The 25,458-nt window shown below is 55.7% G+C and overlaps 1 protein-coding gene across 6 annotated transcripts in view; it reads right to left on the bottom strand.

Moving 5' to 3' along the window:
• Positions 1-2,505: 2,505 nt before the first annotated feature.
• The window catches only part of NUP214 (nucleoporin 214), an 80,425-nt gene continuing 57,472 nt past the window's right edge, over positions 2,506-25,458 (bottom strand). For 3 of the 6 annotated variants that reach the window (XM_037036394.1, XM_037036395.1, XM_037036396.1), the window contains exons 28-35: positions 24,566-24,627; positions 22,241-24,064; positions 20,512-20,582; positions 15,332-15,488; positions 10,002-10,154; positions 3,912-4,051; positions 3,176-3,200; positions 2,506-2,733 (exon numbers count right to left, since the gene is read on the bottom strand). In XM_037036394.1, the coding sequence (XP_036892289.1) occupies positions 2,525-2,733; positions 3,176-3,200; positions 3,912-4,051; positions 10,002-10,154; positions 15,332-15,488; positions 20,512-20,582; positions 22,241-24,064; positions 24,566-24,627 (2,641 nt within the window). In that variant the 3' untranslated portion in view covers positions 2,506-2,524. Of the gene's footprint in view, positions 2,734-3,175; positions 3,201-3,911; positions 4,052-5,859; positions 6,032-10,001; positions 10,155-15,331; positions 15,489-20,511; positions 20,583-22,240; positions 24,065-24,565; positions 24,628-25,458 lie in introns of all 6 variants that reach the window. The other 3 variants (XM_037036397.1, XM_037036399.1, XM_037036398.1) reach the window with 2 other exon arrangements.

Raw genomic sequence — 25,458 nt, 5'->3', positions numbered from 1 at the left:
CTTCGGGGGTCTGACAAACTTCGGGGTTACTGACAAAATGAGTATGCTCCTGGGAGGCAGACTTTCTTTCAGATGCTGGGGGACAATATTCCTAGTGACACAATGAAAGCCTTCCTCAAAATGTGGTCCAGGGACCACCTGCACAGCTTGTCAAAGGTCCGACTCAGCTCTGCTGACGTGGAGCCTCAAACTGAGCCGTCCTGTGTGGGCGGTGGGGAGGGCCAGCCCCTCACCCACCTGGACTGTTTTCCCAGGTGCAGGGCAGGGCCCTGGATGGCGGGAACGGTCCCCAGTCAGTGAGAGCTTCCTTGGAGTCCGGGGCTCTACATACTCGCCCCTCTGGTCCCCATGACCACCTGAAAGACTGGGGTTCCCACCTCCATCACCCGCCAAGGGGGATGCCCTCCTTGCACGAGGCAACCCTGTGCCGGGTTCCGGGCTCAGAGCGAGTGAGCATCTGGGTCTGGACAGACCAGGCCCTCCAGGGACGGAAAGCAAAGCTGTAGGCGAGCAGCAGGCCAATCCTGGGGTGGGGCGGCACCAAGGGGACCGAACACGTGTCAGCATGGGGACAAGAACACGCCCACTGCGCCAATGGGCTCTACCTGTCCCCGAGAAGCCCAATTCATGGCCTCCACCACTGTGCTGCCGTCAGAACCACCCCTGGGGACACTGGACGTGCACATCTGGAAGAGCCAAGCAAATCAAGGCCTAGCTCCTTCAACTACTTCCCCGGCCTTTCCGGTTTCTCAGGCAGGCGTATGTGAGGCCAACTGCGACTGCCCACCCACCACCGCAGCCACTGTATGAGCTGGTGGGGTGGGGCACCTCCTCCTCGCTGGGACTCATCCGTGCACCCCAGCTGGGCCCCTCTGCCTGCCTCCCAGGAAAGGCTCCCTGGGCAGGTTGGAGCCACGGTGTGTTCTGGGCCTCACCTCCTGGGAGCTTGGGTCTCAGGGGATGCGTGCAGGCTGTGCTCCGAGATGACCCCTGCCTCCTACCAGTGTGACTGGACCCAAAAGAGGAGCCGAGAGGGGCTCCTGTACCCGCACTGCATTCCCAGGCGCAGCTGTGGGCAGGGCCTGGGGGGCATTATCGGGCCGAGCACAGCTGATACAGCCTCATGGGGAGATGCCACACACCACCTCCACGGAGGATTAAGGAAGAGAATTTGAGGTCAAGGGTTTAGGCCGAACCAGCTTCTATTTATAAAAAGCCTCCGGGAAAACAGACAAGTGGGAGACTGGCCTGGTCGGCTTGATGGCTGATAGGATGACACGCTGAGGTAGAAGTCGCTGGTCACGTGACCCCCCAACAGTGAGGGCCCCCGTCAAGAGCATTCCATCAAAATCCAGGCCCCTATATCCAGAGATGGCCCTGCGCACAGACCACAGAGCTCTCCTGGTATGGGGTGGCCCTGTGCTTGGCCTTGCGTGCGTCTCGGGGCCACCTTGCCCTGTGGCCGGGCTCACATGAGAACGGGGGTGTGGGGCACAGACTCTCTGTCCCACCAGGACCAAAGCTGTCTGGAGAGGCCGTGAGGGCAGCACACACAGACCTCACTCTCTCTCGCAAACCCCACAGAGCAGGTCAGTTGCCCGGGCCGCCCTCGGGTCTCATTCTGGTGCGGGTGTCCTGCTGTCTGCAGCCCGGCAGTCTGTCCGTGACACTCCTTCTTCGACAAGCGGGGGAAGCATGGACCTCAATGCTCGATTAAAGTCCACGTGATCAGAAGCCATAGGACAGGGCTGGGTGACGGGCACCGGCCCAGCAGGACCAGCACACCAGGCTGCGGTCCGAGGGGACCTCAGGGAGACCTACCCTCATGGGAAAACTGTCACTAAAACATGTCAGGACACACCTTCCCAACGTGTCCAACGCCAGCCAGCTGTCCCTTCCGGCGCTCCTGGCTAATGACCCAAGCTGAAGCAACTGGCATGTTCTGGGCCAAATTCCTAAGCCACCCACTGTGCATGGGACCGCCTCTGCTTGTCAGTAACTGTCATGTCATCGGCCTAAGAAACGAAACATGTCCCGACCCGAAGTCCTGTGTATGCGTCAGGCACTGTGGCTAACGGAGGGCCGGCACGAGTGCCAGTGTCACTGTCACTTACTGGAGAGGAAGGCTGTCTCTCCCCCCACTGCCCACCCCCTCCAGAGTGGAGGGCACTAGCTGCAGCACACACAGCAGCTGGGCCAGACGAGAAGGCGAGCCAGGCCCTTTCGAGGACACCTTCCCGGTGCGCTCCAGGTCTGCTTGAGCTGCACCAACTGCTCTCTCCCCCGCCACCCAACCGGAAGTGGGCACCTGATGGTCCTGACACCAACTTCGAGAAGATGACAAGCCAGCACTCAGCCCCTTCCCTGTGAGGAGAGCCCCTGAGCCCGAGGAGAGGCTGGGCACCACCCTGCTGCAGGCCGAGGGGTGGCCACACAGCTCCTCGGCCACAGAGACGAGGAAAACTCTGTCCTCGGCATGACCTAAAAAACCCACTTACGTCTGTGTGCAAACACACCAAACGGTTTAATGGCAGAGGTGGGGGAAAATAACCGGGAAGCATCTGTGGGCGCCGGTCCCGCCGCTTCTCCCTGGGGCGTTGGCAAGAATGTCCACGTGGAAGGGCTGCTTCGGCGCTGCCCAGCGCAGAGGAGTGCAGCAGGCAGCGGCACACAGGGACTGGAAGAAGCACGACACCTGCTCAGCTTCTCCAGCCACCAAAGCCCTGGACAGACCTGCAAGGAAGTGCCGGGAGAGGGGCAGGTCAGCCTCTGGGCTCACACAGCTGCTGGTGCTCACGCCGCAGGCTCTGCACCCTCACGGTCACACAGCTGCACGATGACCCACCCCGGAGACTGGCCTGCGGGCCTGGAACCCACTGGAAGGGCATCGCTCGAGTCCTGCCTTCCAGCCTCTGCCGACTGGGAGGCCTGTCTCTCTCTCAGGTGTGGCCCTGCCGGAGGCTCAGCCTGGCACCTCCCGCCACATCCCTGCCGAGGTTGGCAAAGCCGCAAAACCCCAAACCTGCCGTGGAGCCCCCAAGCTTCCAGAACAAGCTTCCAGAACAAGCTTCCAAAGCAGGAAGTACGCACACACAGAGCACAAGCTGGCACGGTGTTTCCACGCACCACCCACTCCGTCACCCTCATTCAGTGCCTCCACATCAGAGAAACTCACGAGTTAGAGGATCCAAAGGTGAACCCTGGGAAAGACAAGAAGGGCGACGTTAGAACACACATGCACTTGAAGGACAAGGGGTGCACCCAAGGCCACCCCCCCGCCCCGGGGCAGACAGAAAGCAGGCCCCGCAGGGAGGCCAGTCGTCTTCGAGTAATTTTAAGGGCTCTTCCCTCCTCCCTGTGGGGGCAGGCACAGGGTCTGGCCCGGCCCCCTCGCCGAGCTTCACGGGGCCTGGCCCGGGCCCAGCTCTGCTGCTCACTGTCTGCACCTGTGCACAAACGGGCCCCTCAGAGGGGTCCTTGCGTGTCCATCTCTACGACAGCAGCAATGCCCGACTTCTGCGCCTCCCGAGCGGGTCACCCACATAGAAACAGCACACACATCCCCGCTGTCTGAGAGGCAGAGCAGCAAACAAATGAAAGGCATTTCATGAAGTTTCTACATCTTATTTTTTTTTTGCTGACTTGGGTTTTTAAACCAAGAGCTAGTAAGATGATTATTTCAGGTTCTCAAATATTGAGGAGAAAATCCAGCCAGCCATTTCCGTGGTGAGAGAAGGCACAATGCTACCAGTCTAGTTCAAATCCACAGAGAGCACCTGCAGCCTCCAGAGCACCGCCCCAAACGCCCGGCAGACACCACTCATTTCTCGGCGGTGGGGCAGGGCTGGGCACCAGCCGAGGAAGAGTGGGGCGGACCACCATGCGGAGGACCCGGAGGACCGCCTGCCTACCTCCTGTGCCCGATCCAAAGCCAGAGAAGCCCCCGCTCTGGGTGCCGAAGCCCGAGGTCTGCTGGGATAGTGACCCAAACGTCGGTGCGTTCTGGCTGGCCAGGGTCCCGAAAGACGTGGTGTTGCTGCTGCTCCCGAACCTGGTGCCAGTGAGAAACCGCGGGGTTACTGCGGCTGCGCTGCCCTGTGCCTGGCAGCCGTGGCAGCCTCCGGCTGCGGGCCAGACGTGCCTTGAGGGACCCGACCAGCAGCCCCCCAGAGAGAACAGGCCAGAGCCGGAGCAAGCCGCCTCCGCTTTCGGAAGCAAAACAACAGGACGGCACCCCAAACTGCAGCTTGTCCGGTGTGTGAGCTTTGTCCACTGTCCCAGGTGCCAGGCTGCTTGGAAATGGAGCAGTGCTGCGTTTGTTCGCTCTGTGTCCCATGATTCTGAACTTTACCCCAGCACTTCAGCGTTCCTTACCAACTGAGCCCCCCGCCCTTTATCCATTCCTTGTCTGAATGTCCATCTACAGGCACCACCCTGCGTGGCCCTGCCACTCCCACCTCAGCCCTCCCCCAAACTACAGCCGGCACTCCTCAGATGTCTGCGGGGTCAGAGGCCAGGGGCCTGACACAGGGGGGATGATGGGCTCTTCGGAGATGTCACACTGGGATCGTCGGCTGGTCCTCACTAGCCCTGCCCCACCTCGCCAGCGGCCGGGACCCCTGGGAGGGCCCCTCCGAGGTGATAAAGGCAGAGCGTAAATAAAACCTCAAGCTTCCCAGCCCCCACGAGCCCTCCGGCAACTGCGGAGCTCTGTGCTGGAGGGCGGTGACTGCTCGGTGTCACCAAGACCTGCCGAGAACACTAGCGTCAGGCATTGGTCAGTCCCAGAGTGCCTTTAAAAGCTTTTCTTGACGTGAATTCTTGGGGTTTCCTGGAGGAAACTTAAAAAACCCGTCACTCTCCACATAAACCTGAGAAGCAACACAAAGACTTGCCTGTTTTCCTTGAAACCTGCCAACCCTTCTGTCCCGGGTTCTTTTGTGGAGGGTGTGAGCAAGAACATAAGCTCATTTTTAAGAAAGAGATGGTATCACCTCCCCAAGACTCACCCTGGTACCGTGGCAGCTCCCCAGACCAAACCCCCCTCCCCAAATCTTTAGCTTTGTGTGTCCAGTGCCGAGGGCAAGAGGTCAGTGAGACGCTCGTGTTGGACACCGGCACCTCCTCTGAATGAGGTGATGCCAGGACCACGTGTATGGTATTGGGGCTTCGTGGTACGGCGAAAGCTGTTCTCTCCTGGGGGTTCTGTCAACCAGACTGAACTACCGGGGCTGCTGCCTAATGTGCTGTTTTTTTTTTTTTTTTTAATACTAATGTGCTGTTTTTAAGTGAGGACGTGCACAGAGCTGTAACAGCAGCTTCATGAGCTGAGCGGTCACCCACTCTCAAGTGTGTGGTGCCCACTTAGTGCCTAGTACGGAAGCCCGCCCAGGGGACTGCGGGCCAAACACCCTCTCTGGGGTCTGGAGTGGAGGAGGGGACACAGGAGTGGCTTGCTCAAGGACAGTGGTCTAATGCACGACAACCAGAGAGGAAATGATCTGGTGAGAGTGACACACTCAGAATTTCCAAGCAGAAGTGACAACACGAGGGACAATCTTGGCTGCAAAGGAGCCACGGAAGAACTATTTCTCTTCCTTTAACCAATCATTTCGCTCCAGCCAGAGCACAGGGCTCTGCCCACCAGTACTGTCCACACCAGGAACAGCAATGAGGCTGACGTCCTCTCATGGACTCTACGGAGTCTGGCTGGAAGAAATAAGCCTTCGCAGGGAGCAGAGGAATCCTGGAGCAACTGGTTTCCACGGGGCTCATGATCAAGAGCAGGGAAAATGCAAGAACGTCCTTCTCAAACCCAGAGCGCCAGGACGGCCACAGGTGCCCTCCCCAGGGGCTTACCCGAATCCTCCCGCGCTGGCAGCCGCGGTGCCCTCTCCGAACACTTTGCCTCCCGTCGAGCCCAGAGGGCTTGTAAAGGCTGGGGCTGCCCCGAATGCTGGCACCCCTCCAAACCCAGGGGACCCCCCAAAAGTAGGAGGGCTGCCAAACACTGGAGCAGCACCGAAGCCACCTGAGCAAAACAGAGGCAAACAGAAATGGGGGGAGAAGGAAGGGACAGGAAAAGAAGACAGTGAGCAGTGAGAAACCAAATCAAAAGAGGAGGGAAAAAAGGGAAAATATGTTAGAAACCCACGTACAAAGAACTCTGACAAAGGGCAACCCCCCTTCTATCAGCAAAACAATGCAAACCAAAGCCAACCCAACCACCAAACCACCTCTTCCTCCGGTTCCAGCCCAGGGCTGGGGTCTGTTCGGGAGACCGCTCCTGGGAACCTGAGAGCCAAGCAGACCCCGCATTTGTCTGAGGGGTCCCCGGGCCCTCCCAAAGGTGAGCTGGACCTGCCAGCTCCAAGTCTTGTCAAGTCAGACTGTCACCGAGAATCAACTTGGCGCATTTCGGGCCCCTTCCCAGCCCTGCAGCACCGTTTTGAGACTCTTCATTGTAAAACCATTCTCAGAAGCCCCAGTTCCGTTTTAGCTGTCAAAGACGACAGTTTTATTGCTCATCACCACGCTGGCAAGGTGTCACTGCATGGAAACCCACAGGATGACCCTAGAAGCTCCGAGTCCCCTCTTGGGAGACCTGTGGGCCAGGTCACGGCCTCTCGAGGGGGAGAGCTGCGTGGTGCTGGCGCCCCGCCAGGGCTTTTTACTTATTTAAAGCTATCGGCTCTCACATCTCTCACCACCGTCTTTCTCTCTCTCTCTACCCAGAAGAATTTTTAGGAAAATGCTTTCTCTCTGCGGCCAGGACCCCATCTACTCAGTAAGAGGGCACACTGCGTGTGTCCTCTGATAATGCCGCACCGACCAGTCACACATCGGCCATGGGGAGGCCCCAAGGCCAAGGCACCCTCCACAGGCTCCCGGCCCTGCTGCTCACGTGGACACGGGCGGTGGGGCGGGAGGAGGGGCTGTCCTTCCCTCATTGTTCCTTCTGCTCCTGAGGAGGGTCCCCAAATCCCAAGACACTGTTTACCTTATTCTAGGCCATCACCAGAGAAAACCTGAGTGTCTACTGAAAGAAACAGGACGAACGGTACAAGTGCTCCAGGGGAGTATTTCTTAAATGAGGACTAGCCTAGTAGCCATATGCCGAAGGGCACGAAGGCAGCCTAAGGCACAAGGAAGGGACTGGGCCACAGGGACCGGGCTGTTCTTCTCGCCTCTTTCGGAAGTGAACTCCACACAGAGGGTCAATGGGGCCCTCTCTGAGCAGCCTGGCCCGCCACCAGCCTCAGCCCTGGGACCGGGAAGGCCCCCGGCTGCCTTGCTCCCGAGCTGCTGTCATGACTCGACTTGGCTGGTGGAGCGTTCGAGGGCCCACGCCACTGAGAAGACGCTTTCCGCTGAGGCTCACATTTGGGGTAAACACTCTGTATTTTAAAACCGTGGGTGAAATTCCAAGCTATGGTGACGAGGACTGATGGGTTACAAATATAACGGACTGGAAAAAAAAGTGCTAACCCCCCTCACAGCTGAATTATTTAAGGCAGATCCCAGATCCAGTTACCCTTTCTTTCTAGACACGCAGGCCTCTCCGGGCCTCCCTCGCATTCAGACCTTGCGGTGGAGGCCAGTGAAAAGTGAGAAGCCACCAGGACACAGAAAGGGAAGCGGATGGGGAGAGAGAAGGCCTCCGCACAAGGCTGGGTCACGGCTAAGTGAGCCGGAAGGAGAAGGCTTGCTCTGGTCTTGTTCCTGGGGACGGCAACCGCCCCTGATGCTAGGAGGGACTCAACCTTACTAGATCCTGCGTTTTCATGTTTTCTTCTCCAGGTCAGTACAAAAAACATACTAGTAACCAACGGTACTAAAACATCTGATTTGCCAAGAGCCCCTTGAATGCCAGGCTCGAACACGCTCAGGAACCGGGGATGCCGACTCCACAGGCGAGCACACACTGAGGCCTGGGGAGGTGTCCTCTGTCCACACTCGGCGAGCTGGTACAGGGTGGGGCTGGGGCTGGAGCGAGGGACGCAAGGGCCACCTCTCACCTAACCATGGTGTGTCTCCCCCCACATTCCTCCACCACCACTAACCTGGCAACTCCAGCAACAGAGTGGGGTGAACCCAGGGGACCGGATGGTGAAAAGGTCACTCCCAGCCTGTCCCTCCTTGTATCCTTTCCACCAGTAACCTCCATTAGTATAATTTCCTCACACGATTGGGCTGAGAAAGGATGGACACTTCTGGAACTTTTCAAAGACCCACCTGGACCCTCAGGCTAAGTCCCTGGGAGAGCCGAGCGCACGGATCCCGATGCCTTGGCTCTCGGGCTGCCTGGGCAGGCGGGGGCTTCTGTGTCGAGGACAGCTGTCCCGATGCCCAGGCACCGCTCTCCGCGGAGGCACACCACCCTCACTGTCACCCATTTGGCGTGTACTTGCCAGGGAGCTTTCTCCGTTTGAGGGCTCCAACCTGGTGGTTTTAGGGGGAGCGTAATCGAATAGCCAAACCACTCTGAAAGGGAGGGGCGTTTTCTCTAGTGAAAGTTAGAGCACTGGGCTCCCCAGTCAACTGGGACCCCGACACGTGAGGTAAACACACGAGTCGAAGAAGCATCACCAGGTTCCTGAAGAAAACAGGCTCGGTGAAAATCTCTTAGTGAAGGAGCATGTGCCTCGTTAATGAGGAGCGAGAGCCTTTAAACCGATCACTGCAGGGAAGGCTGGGGCCAAACTAAAGCTGCACCGCTCACTTCTAGTCCATTTTAATTTCTAGGAAAAAGTATCAAACACTGGCAACAGGGGGCTCGCCCAGGCCCGTCCAGGTCTGAGGGGCCGCGCACCGGGCCTCGGAAACCACGGCCTCGGAAACCACGGCCCTCGGGCCCTGCAAGGGGCCCAGGTGCCGACTGGGGGCCGTCCTGGTCAGCGCTGCCCAGCGTCCAGCCTGCAGGTGGGTCCCTCCTCTGGCACTTGCAGAACTCCCGTCTCCCACGTGCCCAGCGAGGGAGGGCCCTGCCGCCCACCCGAGGGAGCCTGCTCGGAAGAACTGCTTTTTCAGCAAACATCCCCTTTCTCCCCCACCTTAAAAACAACAAACAAGCCCTTTCCCACAACTGTCTGTGCCACAGGGACAGGCGGGCAGACCCCCCTGGAGACCTCAGAGACAGAAACAGGACAGAGGCAGGTGACAGAAATGAAGCATGTTTTGGAGTCTAAACATTTGATGTCCTTGAAAAATGTTGCTTCCAATGTAATAAGGCGTGGTTATAAAAAGTCGCAGTTCATAAATACTTTAGTAACGCCAGGTTAAGGGGCAAGGCTGGCAAGGCGGGCAATGCTGCCAGCTCTCAGTTACTGGGGGCACCGACTGTGAGAGCCAACTGAGCTGCGTGCAGGAGCTGCGTGCGTGTCTGGGTATCGTGTATGTGCATCCNATTTGATGTCCTTGAAAAATGTTGCTTCCAATGTAATAAGGCGTGGTTATAAAAAGTCGCAGTTCATAAATACTTTAGTAACGCCAGGTTAAGGGGCAAGGCTGGCAAGGCGGGCAACGCTGCCAGCTCTCAGTTACTGGGGGCACCGACTGTGAGAGCCAACTGAGCTGCGTGCAGGAGCTGCGTGCGTGTCTGGGTATCGTGTATGTGCATCCAACATGTTTACGTTTGTTAGATTTAATCAGAAGCAAAAACGAGTGATTTGGCAAAGATGACAAAATGATACAGACAAAAGAAATTACCCAATCTGTCTTATATGTGCCCTTACTTTGGTTCTGTAGTTGCTAAATAGTTACGTTTTCCTCCCTAAAAAGATTAAATTCTCTCCAGGGCTCCATTACATGCGTTCTATGCTTCTGAACACGTCTCAGGGGACCCAGTGTGAGGCACATAGCAGATGCTCAATAATACGAAGGGGAGGGGAAGCCCTTCATCCCCTGCAGCCCCCCTCCCCCGAGAGCCACCTCCTTCTGGACAGCCGCGCATATGCGGCTCTACGCACAGAAGTAACCCCAGCAGGTAAGGACACCAATACCTGTTTTGTTCGGTGCGGAAAACCCGAAGCCTTGGGATGCCACACTTCCTCCTCCAGAGCTGAAGGTGCCGGCCGGTTTCTGCTCCCCAAACGAGGAGCTGGCAAAGCTGCCGAACGTCTTGGCCCCGCTGTTTCCAAACAGGCTAGAGGTGCCTGAGGGGACGAAAGGCACGCATGAGGGAGGTCAGAGGGAGAACACTTGTTTACTCCTTGTCTACCTTTCAGGACAGAGAAGGAAGAACCCTCGGCTGGGCATTTTGGGGGAAGGGCATGATGAAGAGGGTATGCGGAGCAAAGGCGAATGGACACCTTCTCTGGTCCACCTGCGCCTTGATCGCCAGTGTTTAATCAAATCAGGGCCTGGGCTCAGGATGTCCTGACACGATTGATTCTACAGGCACAGAGCGCAGGAGGAGCAGGGGGCTCCCTTGCAGACACCCATTTGTGCTGCCGCAGGGGCGAGCCCTCTGCATGGAGGACCAGCAGAGTGGCTTCCCTCCAGGCTGGCTTCTCCTGAGAGTGAGGCTAGTTTTCGCCCGACTCCTCACCAACACCACCTCCGAGCTCAGCCGAGCCTGAGAGAATGACACTAGAGGCAGCCCAAGCCAAGTATGCCGGCCCCCAGCCTCCGGCCTTGACAGCCAAGCCTGGCCTGCTCGGAGAATGCGGGTGGACAACAAGCGTGGGGCTCCGGCCCGAGCCTATGGGCACCAGGCGTGTTCTGAGAAGGGAAGAGAGGCCAGGAAGATTTCCTCTAAGAAGTCCAATTAAGGTCCTGACCTTCCATACTCACATCTATGAGTCACTCCCTCAAACGTGCTCTGAATCCTCCCCAACAATGAAGACTGATCGCTAAACCCAAGACGAGTGACAAGCACCTGTCCACCTTGTGTGGACAGGTGTTTCTTTAAAACGAGTTTGAACCCACAGGAGGCAGGTGCAGCGGGGAGGCTGGTGGGACGAGCTCCAGGGGGAGGGAGGGAGAGTCTGTGCCAGGTGCGAAGCTCGAGGGCCCGCACGAAGCCAGGCCACCCCCACCAGGTGCCCACGGTGGAGACGGTGGGAGAAAGGGGGGCCAAGAGGGCCACTCACTCTTGAGTCAAGCGGTCTGAAGAGGCGGTTGGCCCACCACTAACCAGACAGTGCCCAGGACCCCTCGTCCTGCTGCCGACCCTACTCGTGTGAGACGTGCCTGTTAATGCTGTAGCCGCAGCGCTCGGTCCACAGTCCTGGACCGAGTGGCCTTACCTCAGGGGCATGACTGCCTCTGGCTTCCAGGCCCCGATGACGTGGAGCCTCGGACCACTGCATGGTCACCTGCTCTCTAAAACTGCTGCTGATGGTGCAAGCGCCGGGCCATGAAGTGCCTGCCTGACAGCGGGGGCGGTCAGCCCTTACTTCGGATCCCTGGGCTCACACCCCCTGAGCTGCCCCCTTGAACAGTCTGGCCGTTCCCCTGATGAGCCAGCTAGAGGCCCCTGAGCCCTTCGGTGGCCGTACACTTGACACTGGGGACACAGCCAGGTTTCTCAGTCACTCCTCCAGCCCCGAGGTCCCAGAGCAGGGTCTGCGATTTTCTGACTTAGTGTGAATGACACACAGTTTCAAAGGACAGTCACACTCATGACTAAAAGTTACACCTCCTCTTGGAGAAATTCAAAATACAGAGGAGAAATGATCTTACTGGGACCATGTTGGGAGACCTCATTTCCAGAGAGGCCAGAGAACATTTACAAGTTCTTGGGCCTCTTTACCCCTTTGCCCCTTTAAGAATCCCTTGTCTTTAAGATGTTCATAGCACATTATAATAAACCGGCATGAGTTTTGCATTCAGACCTGACAACACCTCTGAACCAGGATGCTGAACAGGACTTGACCTCGCCGAGCCCCAGGTCCTGCACACATGAAGCGGGGGTGGCAGCTGTGCCCACGCAAAGCCACTGTGAGGAGCGAGTGAGATGATGCCTTGTTGGGCCCCTGGTAGGGCCTCAGGAAACACAACTTGTCCTGTTTCTTTGACGCTCCCCTGCCACGTCTCAACTGCCGTCGGTGTAATAAAACCCGGAGCAGGGCAGCTGTGGAAAGTCACATCCTTTTCATTCTGTGAATACGGCAAGACCACAACCGTTCCAGCTGCAATGGCTGCTGCCTGCAGTCTCAGAAGGAGCCCAGCACACTAAGCCGCTTCCGGCTGCAGGTGGCTCCGAACTAAGCGGCTGAACACACTGCTTTTCTGTTTCTACGGTCGGCATGTTTCTCCGCTGTCTCCCAACGGCTCCCAAACACCCCAGTCTCTAGGTCTTGAAAATATGGCAAAGAAGAGATTCTCTTGGTTGTTGGAGCAGCGTTTCATTGTCGAAGATCCTCATAAGCTAGCCAGTAAGAAAGCTTGTCCCTAGGGAGCCACCTGCCGCCTCCCCTCTGGGTGACGGTGCAAGGGATGCCGGCACGGCGACTCGGGCCTTCGGTTTGGCGAAGACACCGGCACAACCTGGCATCACCTGTGAACGTGACCGCAGAGGCAGGCCCCGTGACCTCCTGCAGGCCTCCCGTCCCCGACGAGAACTCAGCACGAACTGAGAGGGACTTTCAAGAAGCGCCTGTCCAGGACACATTCTGAGACCTTTTCTGGAAAAGGAGCTGCAGAGGGAGCCTCATGAGCCCGCGCACCTCCCCAGACAGCTTCCTCATCTGTACACACACGTCTTTCAGGCCCCTGGACAGAGAGGCACGTGCTGAGGACAGTTCTGCCCAGCGTCCTCAGACAAGATCCAGGAGGCAGCAGGTCCTCACACCTACCGACCCACTGCGGTGCCCAACTTTAAATGACCCCTGGGATTCACAGTGGACCTGGGTGTGGTCTCTGGAGAAGGATTCACACGGACGGAGCGGAGGAGCATTGTGAACCTGGACTGAGGCAGGGGGAAGGTGCTGGGGAAACTGAGTCCAAGTCAGAAAAGCATATGTACATTTTTAAACATTCACCTGAGGGTATGTTTACTGACGGGGAGGGAGGGAGGGAGGCAGGGAAGGGGACAGAGAAAGAGAGAGAGAGAGACATGGATTGGGTACCTCCCATACACACCCCACCCGGGAATCGAACACACAACCTTTCTGGTATAGGGATGATGCCCCAACAACTGAGCCACCCGGCCAGGGCCAGAAAAAAATTTTGGGCCAGCTCACGAAGGTCCCTGAATTTTAGCCTATGGAGCTCAATTTTATGCTGTAATCAGTGGGAAGCAGCCAAAGGGTTTTGAGTAGAAACAGTGGCAAAACAAATGCAGAGTCTCAAGCCACTTAATTTGGTGTGGATTTCCAGAGTACAGTGGAGGAGACGTGGAGGCCACTGTAACTCACAGATGACGATGGGCACATATCCCACAATGACAGGAAATGGCAGAGAAGGGACAAGACTGAGAGGCAGGAAGAGGACCCGGAGCGCTGGTCCACACAGTCCAGGAAAGGAGCGGGTCTCCCAAGTACCAGATGCTGCAGGGGCACCGGGAGGAAGAGGCTGTCCCTGGTAACGTGCAGACAGCACTCTTAGCCCTGTGGTCGGGACAGGCCCTGACTTCCAGCTCCTTCTTCTCCACTGCTCCTTCTTCTTGTCCTGTTCTCGGTGCTCGGGGCTACAGAGGCTGCCGTCCCTCTCACCACCATGTTATACATTTAGTTTTTAAAAACAAACAACCCCCCAAAAAGGTTTATTTCCTGTACCCTTTCAAATTCCCTTAAACTTCCCTGAGGCATAAAAGTAAACTGCTGGGTAACAACTGCCAGCGTCTAGGAGATCAAGATCAGCAGGTGCCTAGTATCAAGAACAGATGCGTTTATTTTAAACCACAACGAAAGCATCAGAAACAATGGCGCACCACAAACGGGCTTGGGGAGGGCACTGTCCAGTTTGCACAGTGTAAATAAACACTCCCGACGTTCCTGAGTGGGGGCTGGGAGAGACGGGCGCGGCAGGCTCTTGTGAGCAGCTCCAGCCCATCAAGGAGAGAAGGCAATTCTCCGACAGGCAAGAGCTGTGGCATCGGAAGGGAACCAGCCAGAAAGACAGGAACTTTTACAAGGGGAGGACTCGCTACAGTTTTAACAAAACAGGCTAGTAACACAGCCTCGCAGATGACACTGGCCCACGGGGTAAACCCACGCTTGTGACCAGTACGGTACCAAGTGCCTACTCTGTGCCAGATGCTGTTTGGCACGTTGTGCAAGATGCAGCTGAACTGCAGATCTACTCCTTTCTGGCTCTGCGACTTAACTCCCCCCCCCCCGCCACCCCCCGCCGCCCCCCACCCCAAGAAATCACCTGACCATTTTAAGCTTGTTCCTCACTAGAGAGTGCAGAGCACCGTGCAGGACCTGGTGTCCACACTGTGTGCGCAGCCCTGCAGCTCTGCGCAGTTGCCTCTCACTGGTGTCCAACCGAGGACGGGACAATGTGCCCTGACGGGGAATCAAACCTGCAACCTTTTGGTTCACAGCCCAGCACTCAATCCACGGAGCCACACCAGCCGGGGCAATCTTTCTTTTCATATTACCAGATGGACAGTGACCTTGAAATACTAAATCTGTGAATCCAGCAGCCTGGGGACAGAGAGCTTTGTTTCCAACTACAAGGACGCCTGTCCTGCCCGTGGCATGCCAGCCCTGGGTCTCCGAGGTCTGCTGCAGCAGGGCAGGGGAGAGCAGCGTCTGTGCCGCACACAAGGCGGGAGGGGCTGAGACAGAGACGAAGGACGCCCGACTCCCCGTGTCAGCCCCACCAGCAGCAGGATGTAGATTTTCAAAAAGATTTAAACAAAAAAACTTCTTTCATTTCCAACCACAGAGAGACAGATAAACAATGAATTCTGAACATCAGCCAGCAGAAGGATACAGTGTCATTTGAAGTAAGACAAAAATGCAAGACATGAGAAGTAAGGCAGGCTTCAACTGCTGGGTGACGTTCCTCCTCAGCAGCTGGACTCTAGGCCAGTTCAGAGGGCGCTGCACAGAGGGAAGCCCCGACGCGGCCCCGCCTCGCTCCTCGCCCTCGGTCATGCCTGTCTGCTTGCACTCATTTCTAGTCATTTCCACGCGAACTCACTGCCACCCGCTCCCTGCAGCTCTGGTGTCTATACAAGATTATACAGGACACTCATTAAAAAACCAAAACTGGGAAACAAGATCAAAACAGATCACACTACTTTGGGGTAGGTATTTTAAGTGGGCCTTCTGGAGCCTTCCCTTTCCACACTTGTCACCATAAGCGTTGATAACACCACAAGGATGACAGTGGCATTAGGGGTGGAGAGACTGGGAAAACTTGCTCAACTTACTTGAGGCGGCTGTAGACCCGAAGCCCCCGCTGGCCGAGCTGAATGGGTTTTTGTTGGCTGCGTCCTGGCTGGGTTTCCCTCCAAGGCCACTGAAGAAACCTCCCCCTCTCGCAGTGGTGCCAGACCCGAACACGCTTCCACTGGAAGACGATGGCTGCTGAAAAACAGGGGCAGGAAGCAGGACAGGATGAGAGGCCACGTGCGTGCACTGGAGACCGGCACAGCCGGCACACAGGGGCAAGCAGGGGGGGCCTGGTTAGTTCTGGAAAGAACGCGCTCACAACCACGAGGAAGCCGGGCTCTGCACAGGGCCCCCCGACAAGCCCGAAGAGCCCAGCTCGTCCACGGTCCTCTGAAACCTGACTTGCGGTGGGTGGGAACTCTCAATGTTGCCCTACCTGTGGTCTCTGCTCACATGATGCCGGGGGCAAGAAAACCGACCCCTCAAGTGTCCCCCCAGTGCAAAAAGCATAAAAACACTTCTAGGCTATTATGAGCACCTCGTTTTGATCTCTCTAGTCTTTGGCTGAACTCATGAGCCACTGCCGCTGAGTGGCTCACGCCAGTCCTCTCCCCCAACACGGGCCCTCTCATTTCCCAGTGACTTCGCCAGTGCTGTAGAAAGCCTCAAATGAGCTCCATCGCTGAGGTGATGACCGCCGCTGAACCCTCCCAGGTCTGCAAACGGATGTGGCTAACTTGAGGTGCATGATGACACCACCCACTTTGTGTCTAGAAGTTGGTTCCAGAAGGAAGACGGGTGCTAGGTCGGAGGGATGCTGAGCATCAGTTAAGTGTGAGACAGTCTCCTCGGCTGATCGTGTAGAGTAAGACACACTTTTAGAAACTGGTTGCTGTGTCCAACTTTCAGGAGTCCCCTTCAAAGCGGGGCAGAGCGGTCCCTCTTCTGTACCACGGGGACAAAAGGCCACCCACCCGGGCATGCTGAGTGAGTGAAACGAGCTTGGGAGCACCATGCATTTTATAGCTGTGCCTGAAAGATAATCACACGCTCAGCACAGCTGCCGTTCGGCCTACGAACAATGACGGTAATGGACCAACGATCAAGCACCTTCTATGTGCCAGGCACTCCCTGAGCACCTGAACATCGTTTTACTAACTTGAACCCTTTCCCGTCCAATCTGGATGCCTTCTTTTCCATTTCATTTTCTCACCCAGCTGGCCTGGCTGGAATCACCACATTCCTTGGAGACTGTCCCCAGTTACTGCAAGCACTGGTCCTTCTTCCCTTTCTGCGGCCAAGCAGCCCTCCACCTATGAGGGGCCAGGGTTTACAGCCACCCTAAACAAAGCCGCCACGGACATTCTTATGGAAGTCTTTCTGTGGCCATGTATTCTCTTATCTCCTGAGTAAATGCCTGGGACCGGAGCTGCTAACCCAGAAAGCCAGTGTGTATTTAACACACTACGAAACTGCCAAACGGCGTTTCAGAACGACCGCACCATGTCCCCACCCCACCCCCACCCGCAACGTGTGTCTCAGAGACCCAGCTGCTCTGGAGTGGCGGTTTCGACTCCCCCCACCTCCTGGCACACAAAACACACCAACAACTTCACCACGCACGTTCTCTGGGACGCTGAAAAGCTGTATCTTTTGCTGACTGACCAAAAAAATAATCTGGACTCACTCACACGGATGGCTGTCGTCGCACTGGCCGTTGTCACTGTTTGGTCTGCCCGTCTGAGGGAACGGCAGTCACAGGCCGACCACGGGGGCTGGTGCTGCACTCGGAGGTCACGCTCTGGACCCTCCCCACGTGTGGCTGTCCCAGCAGCGTGAAGCGGCACCGCACCGCGGCAGCAGCCTGTGTGCCTCTGAGGACCAGCTGTGCTGCGTGGGCTTCCACTGGCTGACTGCCACCCCACACCCTCTTTCATCGAGTACCTGTCCACGTGCTTCGTTTACTTTCTAAACTGGGTGTGCTTTCATTTTTGATTCATAGGAGGAGCTCTTTATACAGGGAAGGGCAAAAGGAGGTTTCCAGTTGTTCACATGGACGATAATAAACAAAGAGCGATACAAGAATAAACCCTTTGGCGTACTCAGCAACGCACACCTACTTCTGTGCTCCACACCGTCCGCTGCAGACAGAGCTGTCTGGTTTGACGTTTCCTAAATATCTCCTCCCAGTCTGCACCCTGCCTCTTCATCTCGTAACAAGGCTCTTGACGAGCACTAATTTATAATTTTAATGAAGTCCAGGTTTCAATTTTCTTCTTTTATGGTTCATGCTTTCTGTGTCCTCAGAAATCTCTGTCTGCCCAGTGGCTGCTGCCGCTTGCACTGCTGACGCTCGGGCCCGGACAGTTCTGACCTGGAGGGATGCGGGGTGCTCAACGTGCCCCTGGAAGGCTGTGGGGTGCTTGGTGCACCCCCGAGGACAGTGGGGTGCTCGACGCGCCCCTGGAGGGCTGCGGGGTGCTTGGCGTACCCCTGAAGGCTGTGGGGTGCTCAGTGTGCCCCTGGCCCACACTCACTAGATGCCAGCAGAATGCCCCCCTCACAAGGACCAAGCAGGTCTCCAGACACTGTGACCGTGAGCATCCCTGGGGGACAAAACCGATGCTGGCTGACAAACACTGGCCTGCTCCAAGGTAGCAAAGGTATTTTAAGATTCCTTTCACCCTGACTGATATGGCTTGGTTGGCTGGGCATCATTCTACAAAGTGAAAGGCCACTGGTGAATTCCCGGTCAGGGCACGTGCCTTGGTTGCGGATTTGGTCTTCGGTTGGGGCGTGTGCAAGAGGCAACCGACTGATGTTTCTCTTCCTCTCTTTCTCCCCCCCTTCCCCTCTCTAAATATAAATAAATAAAATCTTTTAAAAAATTCCTCTTTTAACATTTGGTTTTCAGAAGGTTAACTCTGATGTGTCCAGTTGTGGTTTTCTAGTATTTATTCTGAATTTCTTAGATCTGTGGATGACTGTTTATCAACAAATTTGAAAAAGATTGGTGACAGCTTTTTCATGTAATTTTTTTTCTTTTTTGAAGATTTTATTTATTTTTAGAGAGCGGGGAAGGGAGAGAGAAAGAAAGAGAGGGAGAGAAACGTCAATGTGTGGTTGCTTCTCCTATGGCCCCCACTGGGGACCTGGCCTGCAACCCAGGCACGTGCCTTGACTGGGAATCAAACTGGCGACCCACTAATTCTCAGCCCACGCTCAATCCACTGAGCTACACCAGCCAGGGACTCGTGTAACTTTTTTCAACCCTGTTCCGTCCCCTCCTTTCTGGGACTCTGACTACACATACAGTGGACTGCCTACTACTGTCACTCATACTGTCTTTTTCCCCAGTCTCTGAGCTTCGTTTTGGGTAACTTCTGTTGACACGTCTCCAAGTCCCCTGTTCTGTAGCACTCTCTGTTGTTGTCCTGGCTGGTAATTTTTTTTTGTCATTTCAGATGCTGAATTTTAACTTCAGGTGGCTTCGTTTTTGTAATTCCCATTTGTTTGCTGAGATTCTTTATCAATCACTCCTTCATTTTCTTGTAAGTCCTTGAATACAACAGTTATTCTAGTACCTTTGTCTGACAGTTCTAATATCTGGATCACCTATATGCTGTTTCTGTTGATTTCCAAAATATGATTGGGAGGTCCCCTTTCATTCTTCTTCTTCACATGTTACACAATCATTCGGGGGAGGGGTGCACGTGCTGGTCTTTGTACATAAGAGAACCCCTGTGTGGCGACTGAGGAACGCCCAACGGTCCCTCCAGAGCACGGGGGCCCTCTCTTTCACCTGTGCCCCGAAGTGAGGAGGCAGTCGTCCCGGTTTCTCCAGCAGCTGGATGGGAACTGAGGTACCAACCTACTGTCTTTGCTTCGGGTCTTGTTTAAGTTATTTGTCTTACTATGTGTTTGGGCAGTCAACAGTCCCTGGCAAGAGGAGACTGCAAACCGCAAGCTCTTTTGTGTTCCAGCCCTGCCCTTACTTCCTTTTTCTTAGCGAAAGTGGAGTAGGGGGTGGACTGGGAGGGTTTTGACACTGAGCAGATTACCGCTGTGTTACACACCCGTCTTTCAGACCCCAATTCGTGGCCGTTTTTGAAACAGCTTTACTGGGATATACTTCATATACCACAGAACCGGATTAAAGGGAAAAACTCAGTGGTTTTGGTATTTACATTGTGAAATCACGGCCGGGATTCTGTGACCACCGAGCCACTCTGTCCCCAGTCCCAGCCCCGCCCGGCCACTGGTAAGCGCTCGTTTAATTTTTGGCTCTACGAATTTACCTATTCTTCTTGTTTTGTTTTTTAAAAAGGTTTATTTATTTTTAGAGAGAGGGGAAGGAAGAAAGAGAGGGAGAGAAACATCAACGTGTGGTTGCCTCTCAAGTGCCCCCTACTGGGGACCTGGCCTGCAACCCTGCCACGTGCCCTGACTGGGAATCGAACCAGCAGTTGTTTGGTTCACAGGCCGGCACTGAATCCACTGAGCCACACCCGCTGGGGCCTATTCTTCTTGTTTTGAAAATAACTTTTCAACTGCCTTTGTCTTTATTTTTCACTATGGCAGGTCGTATGTAACAGAAAACCATTTAAGAGTGCGGCTCACTGGCATTCAGGACACTCAGTGCTGTGCGGCCATCGCCACCACCCATTCTGGAGCTTTTTCATCATTTCAAACAAAAACTCTATACTCATGACAATAATTCTGCAGCTCTTTGTGGTTTTAATTTGCATTACTAATTAATTTGAATATGTTATTAGTCCCTGGCTATCCGCCCCCATGTCTAACTTTTGTGAAAAATATTGCTGTAAAACATACACAAGGCTGGGTGTTTTCAGTGTTTTACGCGCACAGATAGCCACTAGCTATGCAAAATAGCTCAGGTCACCAAAAGGAGTCCCTGGTTTCTTGCATATTCTTCTTCTGGTTTAAATAACCACTTAAAAAAAGGTAACAATCATTCTTAGGTCAATGATCTTAAAAAAAAGAAGAAAAAAGAGGAGCAATGAGCCCATGGGCCACAGCACACCGAAGGCTGATGGAGGTCAGGCAATGAGCTTTCAAAGGGTCAGCGTGGGAGCGGTCCTCCCAGATCAGAGGCCGAGGCTTGCGCACCACACAAACCGACTCCAGTGTGTGTAGGGACCATGAGGGGGGGTCCTGGGAAACGTCGCCATGAACAGAGCCCGACATCCATGCTTACCTGGCCAAAGACTGTTCCTCCGGTACTGGTGGCTTGACCAAATAAAGAACCAGTATTACTAGACCCAAAACCTATAAAACAAAAGGAGAACAAACGTAAAAGGAGTCTTTTACAATATCATAGTTTTTTGGTTTTTCTTATAATGGCTGCTAGACACGTAAGATACTGCACAATAATCAATCCACGAATAAATGTCTTCCTATCTAGGAAATGAAGAAATCACGAGTAAATACAGATACTTCTGCTCTGTTAACACTTTATCATTGTAGGAATCCCAAAGCCCCAAGGACTGAATCCCGTCTCCTGCCACACCTGAGGGGCGGGGGCCAGGACGGTGTATCCTGGAAGGAGCTGTGCCCTGGACTTGCAGCTGCCACGAAGTCTTTCCAATGACTAGCGTGCACACATCGCCCCGGTTTCCTCTATTCTCCCAGACCAGACTCTTTCATGGCCGTTTGTCCTTCTTCGACGGGGCATACTTCGGGGCAGGTGTTGGGCTGAACAGGGCCGGGGAGACCAGGCCAGCCTTGTGGTACAGTAAGAGCCCCACCCGATGGAGCTGGGAGGCAGGTGCTCCAGCCTCCTTTCCATCACTGGACCAGGGAGGGGAGCACTACCAGGCCTCCGCTCCCCAGCCAGGGCTGGAGTGATGGCTCAGGGGCCTTTCCACCGCTACTGTAGGGGAGACGGCTTCTAATTGCGATAGGATAGTTTGACTGTGCGTGTGTAGGAGAGACCCTCAGGTTCTGACTCCTTCAGACTCACAAGACCCCCCCTCCTCCCTCTAGGCCAAGTCACCAGTGTTGGCCAACCTGACTCTTCCCAGGCTGGCAGGTGAGCCTTGAGGCGGTGTCCTACTCTGCGTCCCTGGAGCCAAACTCAGTGGGAGCTGAACAAACATTTGTTGAAGGAAGGAGAGAAAAGATTTCCTTTCTAATAAATGAGGAACCCTTTTCAAATAAGTTACCACAAAGGGAATGAATGAGCAGCTACGCGTCCACAAGGAAATCAACAGCCCTGCCTTCCCCAGAGTCCACCTGCAGAGGAGGCACTGTTCACAAGCTGGCCTTCAGAAAGTGGGTCTTAGAAAAACGTTTCCAATGGTCCTGTTGCAAAATTTTAGACGTAAAAGGAGCTGCTAAAATTGGATATGCAACAGGGAAGATTACATTTTAATTTTGAAAAAAGTAAAATGTAAAGATTTCACTTTCGTTTTTAAATTACAACACTGAAAACTGAAAGTCCAAACTTTTCAAATGTTGGTGTCCTTCCAGCCAGAAAGATGGCGTCAGAGGAGACAGAAAACCCCAGCAGGGCTGTGGCCCGGGGCTTGGGGAGCAGTTCTGGTCTGTGTGCTCTCGGGGGCGACAGATTGGCCGTCCTTCGACTGGGTGGTTCTGCACACAATGACCTCTAAAGTGCCTCCTGAACCTAGACTTTCCTATGTAAGACTCATTCATCACTCATCATGATCTTAATTTTTTGCCATGAAATCAGCACCCCGCTGGCCAGGTGAGAGGAGGGCGTGCTGAAGAAAGCCGAGGACCCCACAGCGCCTCAGCCGAGGACCTCCTGGGGCCGCCAGCACTGTCCGCCCCCCGTCCCCTCGACTACACAGTCGTTTGTGTTGTCCCTTTCTCCCTTCGATTATGGCAGTAACACTGGCTTGCTGCAAACGCTTCAGGTAACACCGAGGGAAACAAGGCAGAAACCTTCCACAAATGCTTACCTGAGGCCTGACAAAAGCTGAACCCCGAGGATGATGCTGTGGTGGTGGTAGCCGAGGCCCCCCCAAACACAGAGCCCCCCTGCCCGAAGCCAGGGCTCTGACCGAAGGCAGGGGGGTTGCTCTGGCCAAACACCCCCGCTCCTGTGCCGGCAGATGACTGTCCAAAGGAGAAGGAGCTGGAGCTACTGGAGCCTGACGAGGCACCGAAGACGTTCCCGCTGGTGGACGTGGACGCGGACGACACAGACTGGCCAAAGGCAGGTCCAGAGCTGAACCCAGGCTGACTGAAGGAGAAGCTGCTCGCCGGGCTGCCTGTCGACTGCCCGAAGGTCGGGGCCTGCCCAAAGGCTGTCTGCCCGAAGACCCCTGTGGCCGAGGTGCCGAACGCCGGGCTGCCAAACCCCGAGCTGCTGGCCTGTGGCGTGGCGGTCGCTGTGCTGGCTATGCTGCCCGTCTGCTGCCCAAACAGGCTTGGCGCAGTACTGGCTGCCACCTGCCCAAACACAGGGGTGGCCGAGGGGGCGGTGGCCGAGCTGCTGGTGAGCTGGCTGAAAGCTGAGCCAGAACTGGCAGCAGGCGGCTGGGTGAGGACAGAGGAGCCAGGAGTGACGGTCCCCAACACTGTCGAGTCTACAGCTGGGCTTGGGGCAACACTGGGAACGGTGCTTGTAGTTGCAGGGGCACTTGATGTTTCTGTCGCCACAGGGTCTGCACTTGGGGTTGTGGCTGCTGTGACAGCAGCTGGCCCAGGCACCGAAAGGGAGGAAGCAGGAGAGGCTGCCTCTGCCTTGATGTCGGGGACCCCAGTGGCTAATGGTGTGGCCTCTGTAGAAGGTGCTAGGAGACTGGGACTGGTCGCTGCGGCACCAGGGCTGCTGCCCGTGGGCTGGGCAGGCACAGGCTCTTTCTTAACGGAGTCGGGAGTTTGCAGAGGAGCCTGGGGAGGCGGGGCCGACTGCTGCGGCCCTGGCAGTGAGGCTGCTGATGCTGAGACCTCACTGCTGCCTGGCTTCTCGGGCGCAGATGATGCTGCTGCCTCCTCTGTGCCTTTAGCAGAGGAACCAGGTAAGGTGGGAGCAGATGCTGAACTCAGGAGGCCACCAAATGACATCACCGGGAATGATGTGGGATGGGAAGTGGCCGTGGTGGCTGACGGTGTGGCAGACGGGGGTGCTGCACTACTCGTCTGCTGGCTCCCAAATGAAAAACTAGTCTTGCTGCCGCTCAGAGACATGCCACTGAAACTCATGAGCCCGGACGACCCCGCACCAGTGAGGGGCAGGCTGCCAAAGACACCCGTCGAGGCCCCGCTTGTGCTGGAGCCGGCAGCTGGCACTGCTGTGGTGGCGGCCCCAGAGGCGGCCACGGGAAGCTCCGCAGGCTTGCCTATGGTGGCAGGGCCAGTGAAGGTAAACCCGGAGGGGACGAGGGGAGTCTTGGCCGGCTGTGCACTAGTCAGGCTTGCGGACGCAGCCTTACTGGCTGGCTTTGTGGAATCATCTGCTTGGCCAACCCGCAGTCCCGAGAAACTGCCGAGAGTCTCGCCAGCCGAAGAACTTGGAAACAGAAGGTCCCCCAACTTGGACGGCGGCGTCTCCAGCTTGCTTGGAGGACTGCAGAGAGCAACCCCAGAAGGTGCCGCAGGCCTGCCACCCGATGGAGCAGGCTCTCCCGGAGGGGTGGGGGCAGCTCCGGGGGCGTTTGACGCTGTTGTCACCGCTGAGGAAGACGAGGTTTCGAAAATGGTCTCGGGTAAAGGTTTGCCTCCCCCGCCAAACGAGAACGTGTCCGGTGGGCTTGACTCTTTAGTGGGGGGTGCTGCCCCTAGTAAGATAAAGAAAGTGGGAAATGGGATGGATGAGCAGAACATGACCGACACACCTCCACTACTTCTGCGCCAACGCCCCCCCGCCGACACAGGCAGGGAGGGCTGCTGCTGACAATCTGCCCAGGGGAGGGCGGCCACAGCACCGCTCGCTGTGCAAGGCAGCTCACTGCTAAAACGCACAGCTGATCTTATGCCCATTACGTCACAACACCTAGGCCATCTCTGTAACGCCTACAGTTAACTTATCATCTCAAAAGAGAAATAAAAAGGCGACTGCCCTTATTCTCCCCTGCGTGTGCTTTCCTTGGTGACATTCTTGGCACAGTGTTGGTTTACTCATGACCAGCCTATTTGAATGGGTAACACCGACACTAAACTTATGGCAAATACCTCAGGCAAGACTCGGCGGCAAGGAAAATGCCAATGCATCTGTGTAGAACACCCCGGCACTCGCTTAGGGGACGGACAAAGGTAATGCTGTGTGACAGGGACCGTACCTTGAGTGCCAGGGAAATTAGAGGGTGGTGTTGGTGCGATTATTCCAAAATTGAAGCCAGTCCTAGGAGAGAAAGAAGTGAGGGTCACTGCCAAGGCACCACACTCCCCTTCTAATGTGCCACGTCACAATGCCTCACACAGTCTGCTCCGCGGGAGCGTGCAGCCAGCAGCTGACAAAGAGAAAAGCACTCATCCGCGAGGCGGTCAGGCACTCCACGGCCTCTCCACGCAGGGGCCGTCGGTGGGGGGTGGGCGGGGAGCACAGGCTGAAGAGGCCGTGGAGGGTCGGCCGGGCTTTCCTGGGCAGGGGACCTTCTCGGAGGACAGAGGGGCCGCAGTGGAAACACGCGGCCGTGTGCACGTGGGAATGGTGGCTGGAGCAGACGGGCCGGCCCGCCTAGTGAAGGAGACGGGACAGGCTGGGTGAGGGAGAGCCTCGCATAACCCACCCGACGTCACAGGGCGTGTCAGGAGGGCAGCGGCCATGAGGGGAGTTGGTGAGGAGCCTGACACGGAAGCCACTGTCCCTGCCGTTCGCAGACAACTCGGCTCTGGGCCGGGAAGACCTGGTGCGAACTCTGTTCTTACCCCCTTCACCTCCTCTGCCCTCTGTGCGTCTTTTTTGCGCTGGGAGTATAGACATCACAGCCACAGAAGAGAATTCAGCCCAAGTGCCAGCAGAACAGACTGTGACTGTGATAAAATCTCAGGGAGCAAATTTAAATTGATATTACTTTAAAATGTAAGGGACCCAGCATACCAAATGTAATAAGCAATGCAAGAGTTTAGATTTTTTTTTTTGCCCATCATGGCCTTCATCAAATGGACAAAGACCATTTAAAATGATGTGTTAAACGGTTTATCACATTTAAGAAAAACTCTTTTTCTTTGC

This window comes from Sturnira hondurensis, unplaced genomic scaffold, assembly GCF_014824575.4.
Source record: "Sturnira hondurensis isolate 20B ecotype Veracruz unplaced genomic scaffold, ASM1482457v3 Scaffold0022908, whole genome shotgun sequence".
Lineage (NCBI taxonomy): Eukaryota > Metazoa > Chordata > Mammalia > Chiroptera > Phyllostomidae > Sturnira > Sturnira hondurensis.
The sequence above is the reverse complement of the archived record's forward strand: the minus strand, read 5'-3'. Positions and strand labels throughout refer to the sequence as shown.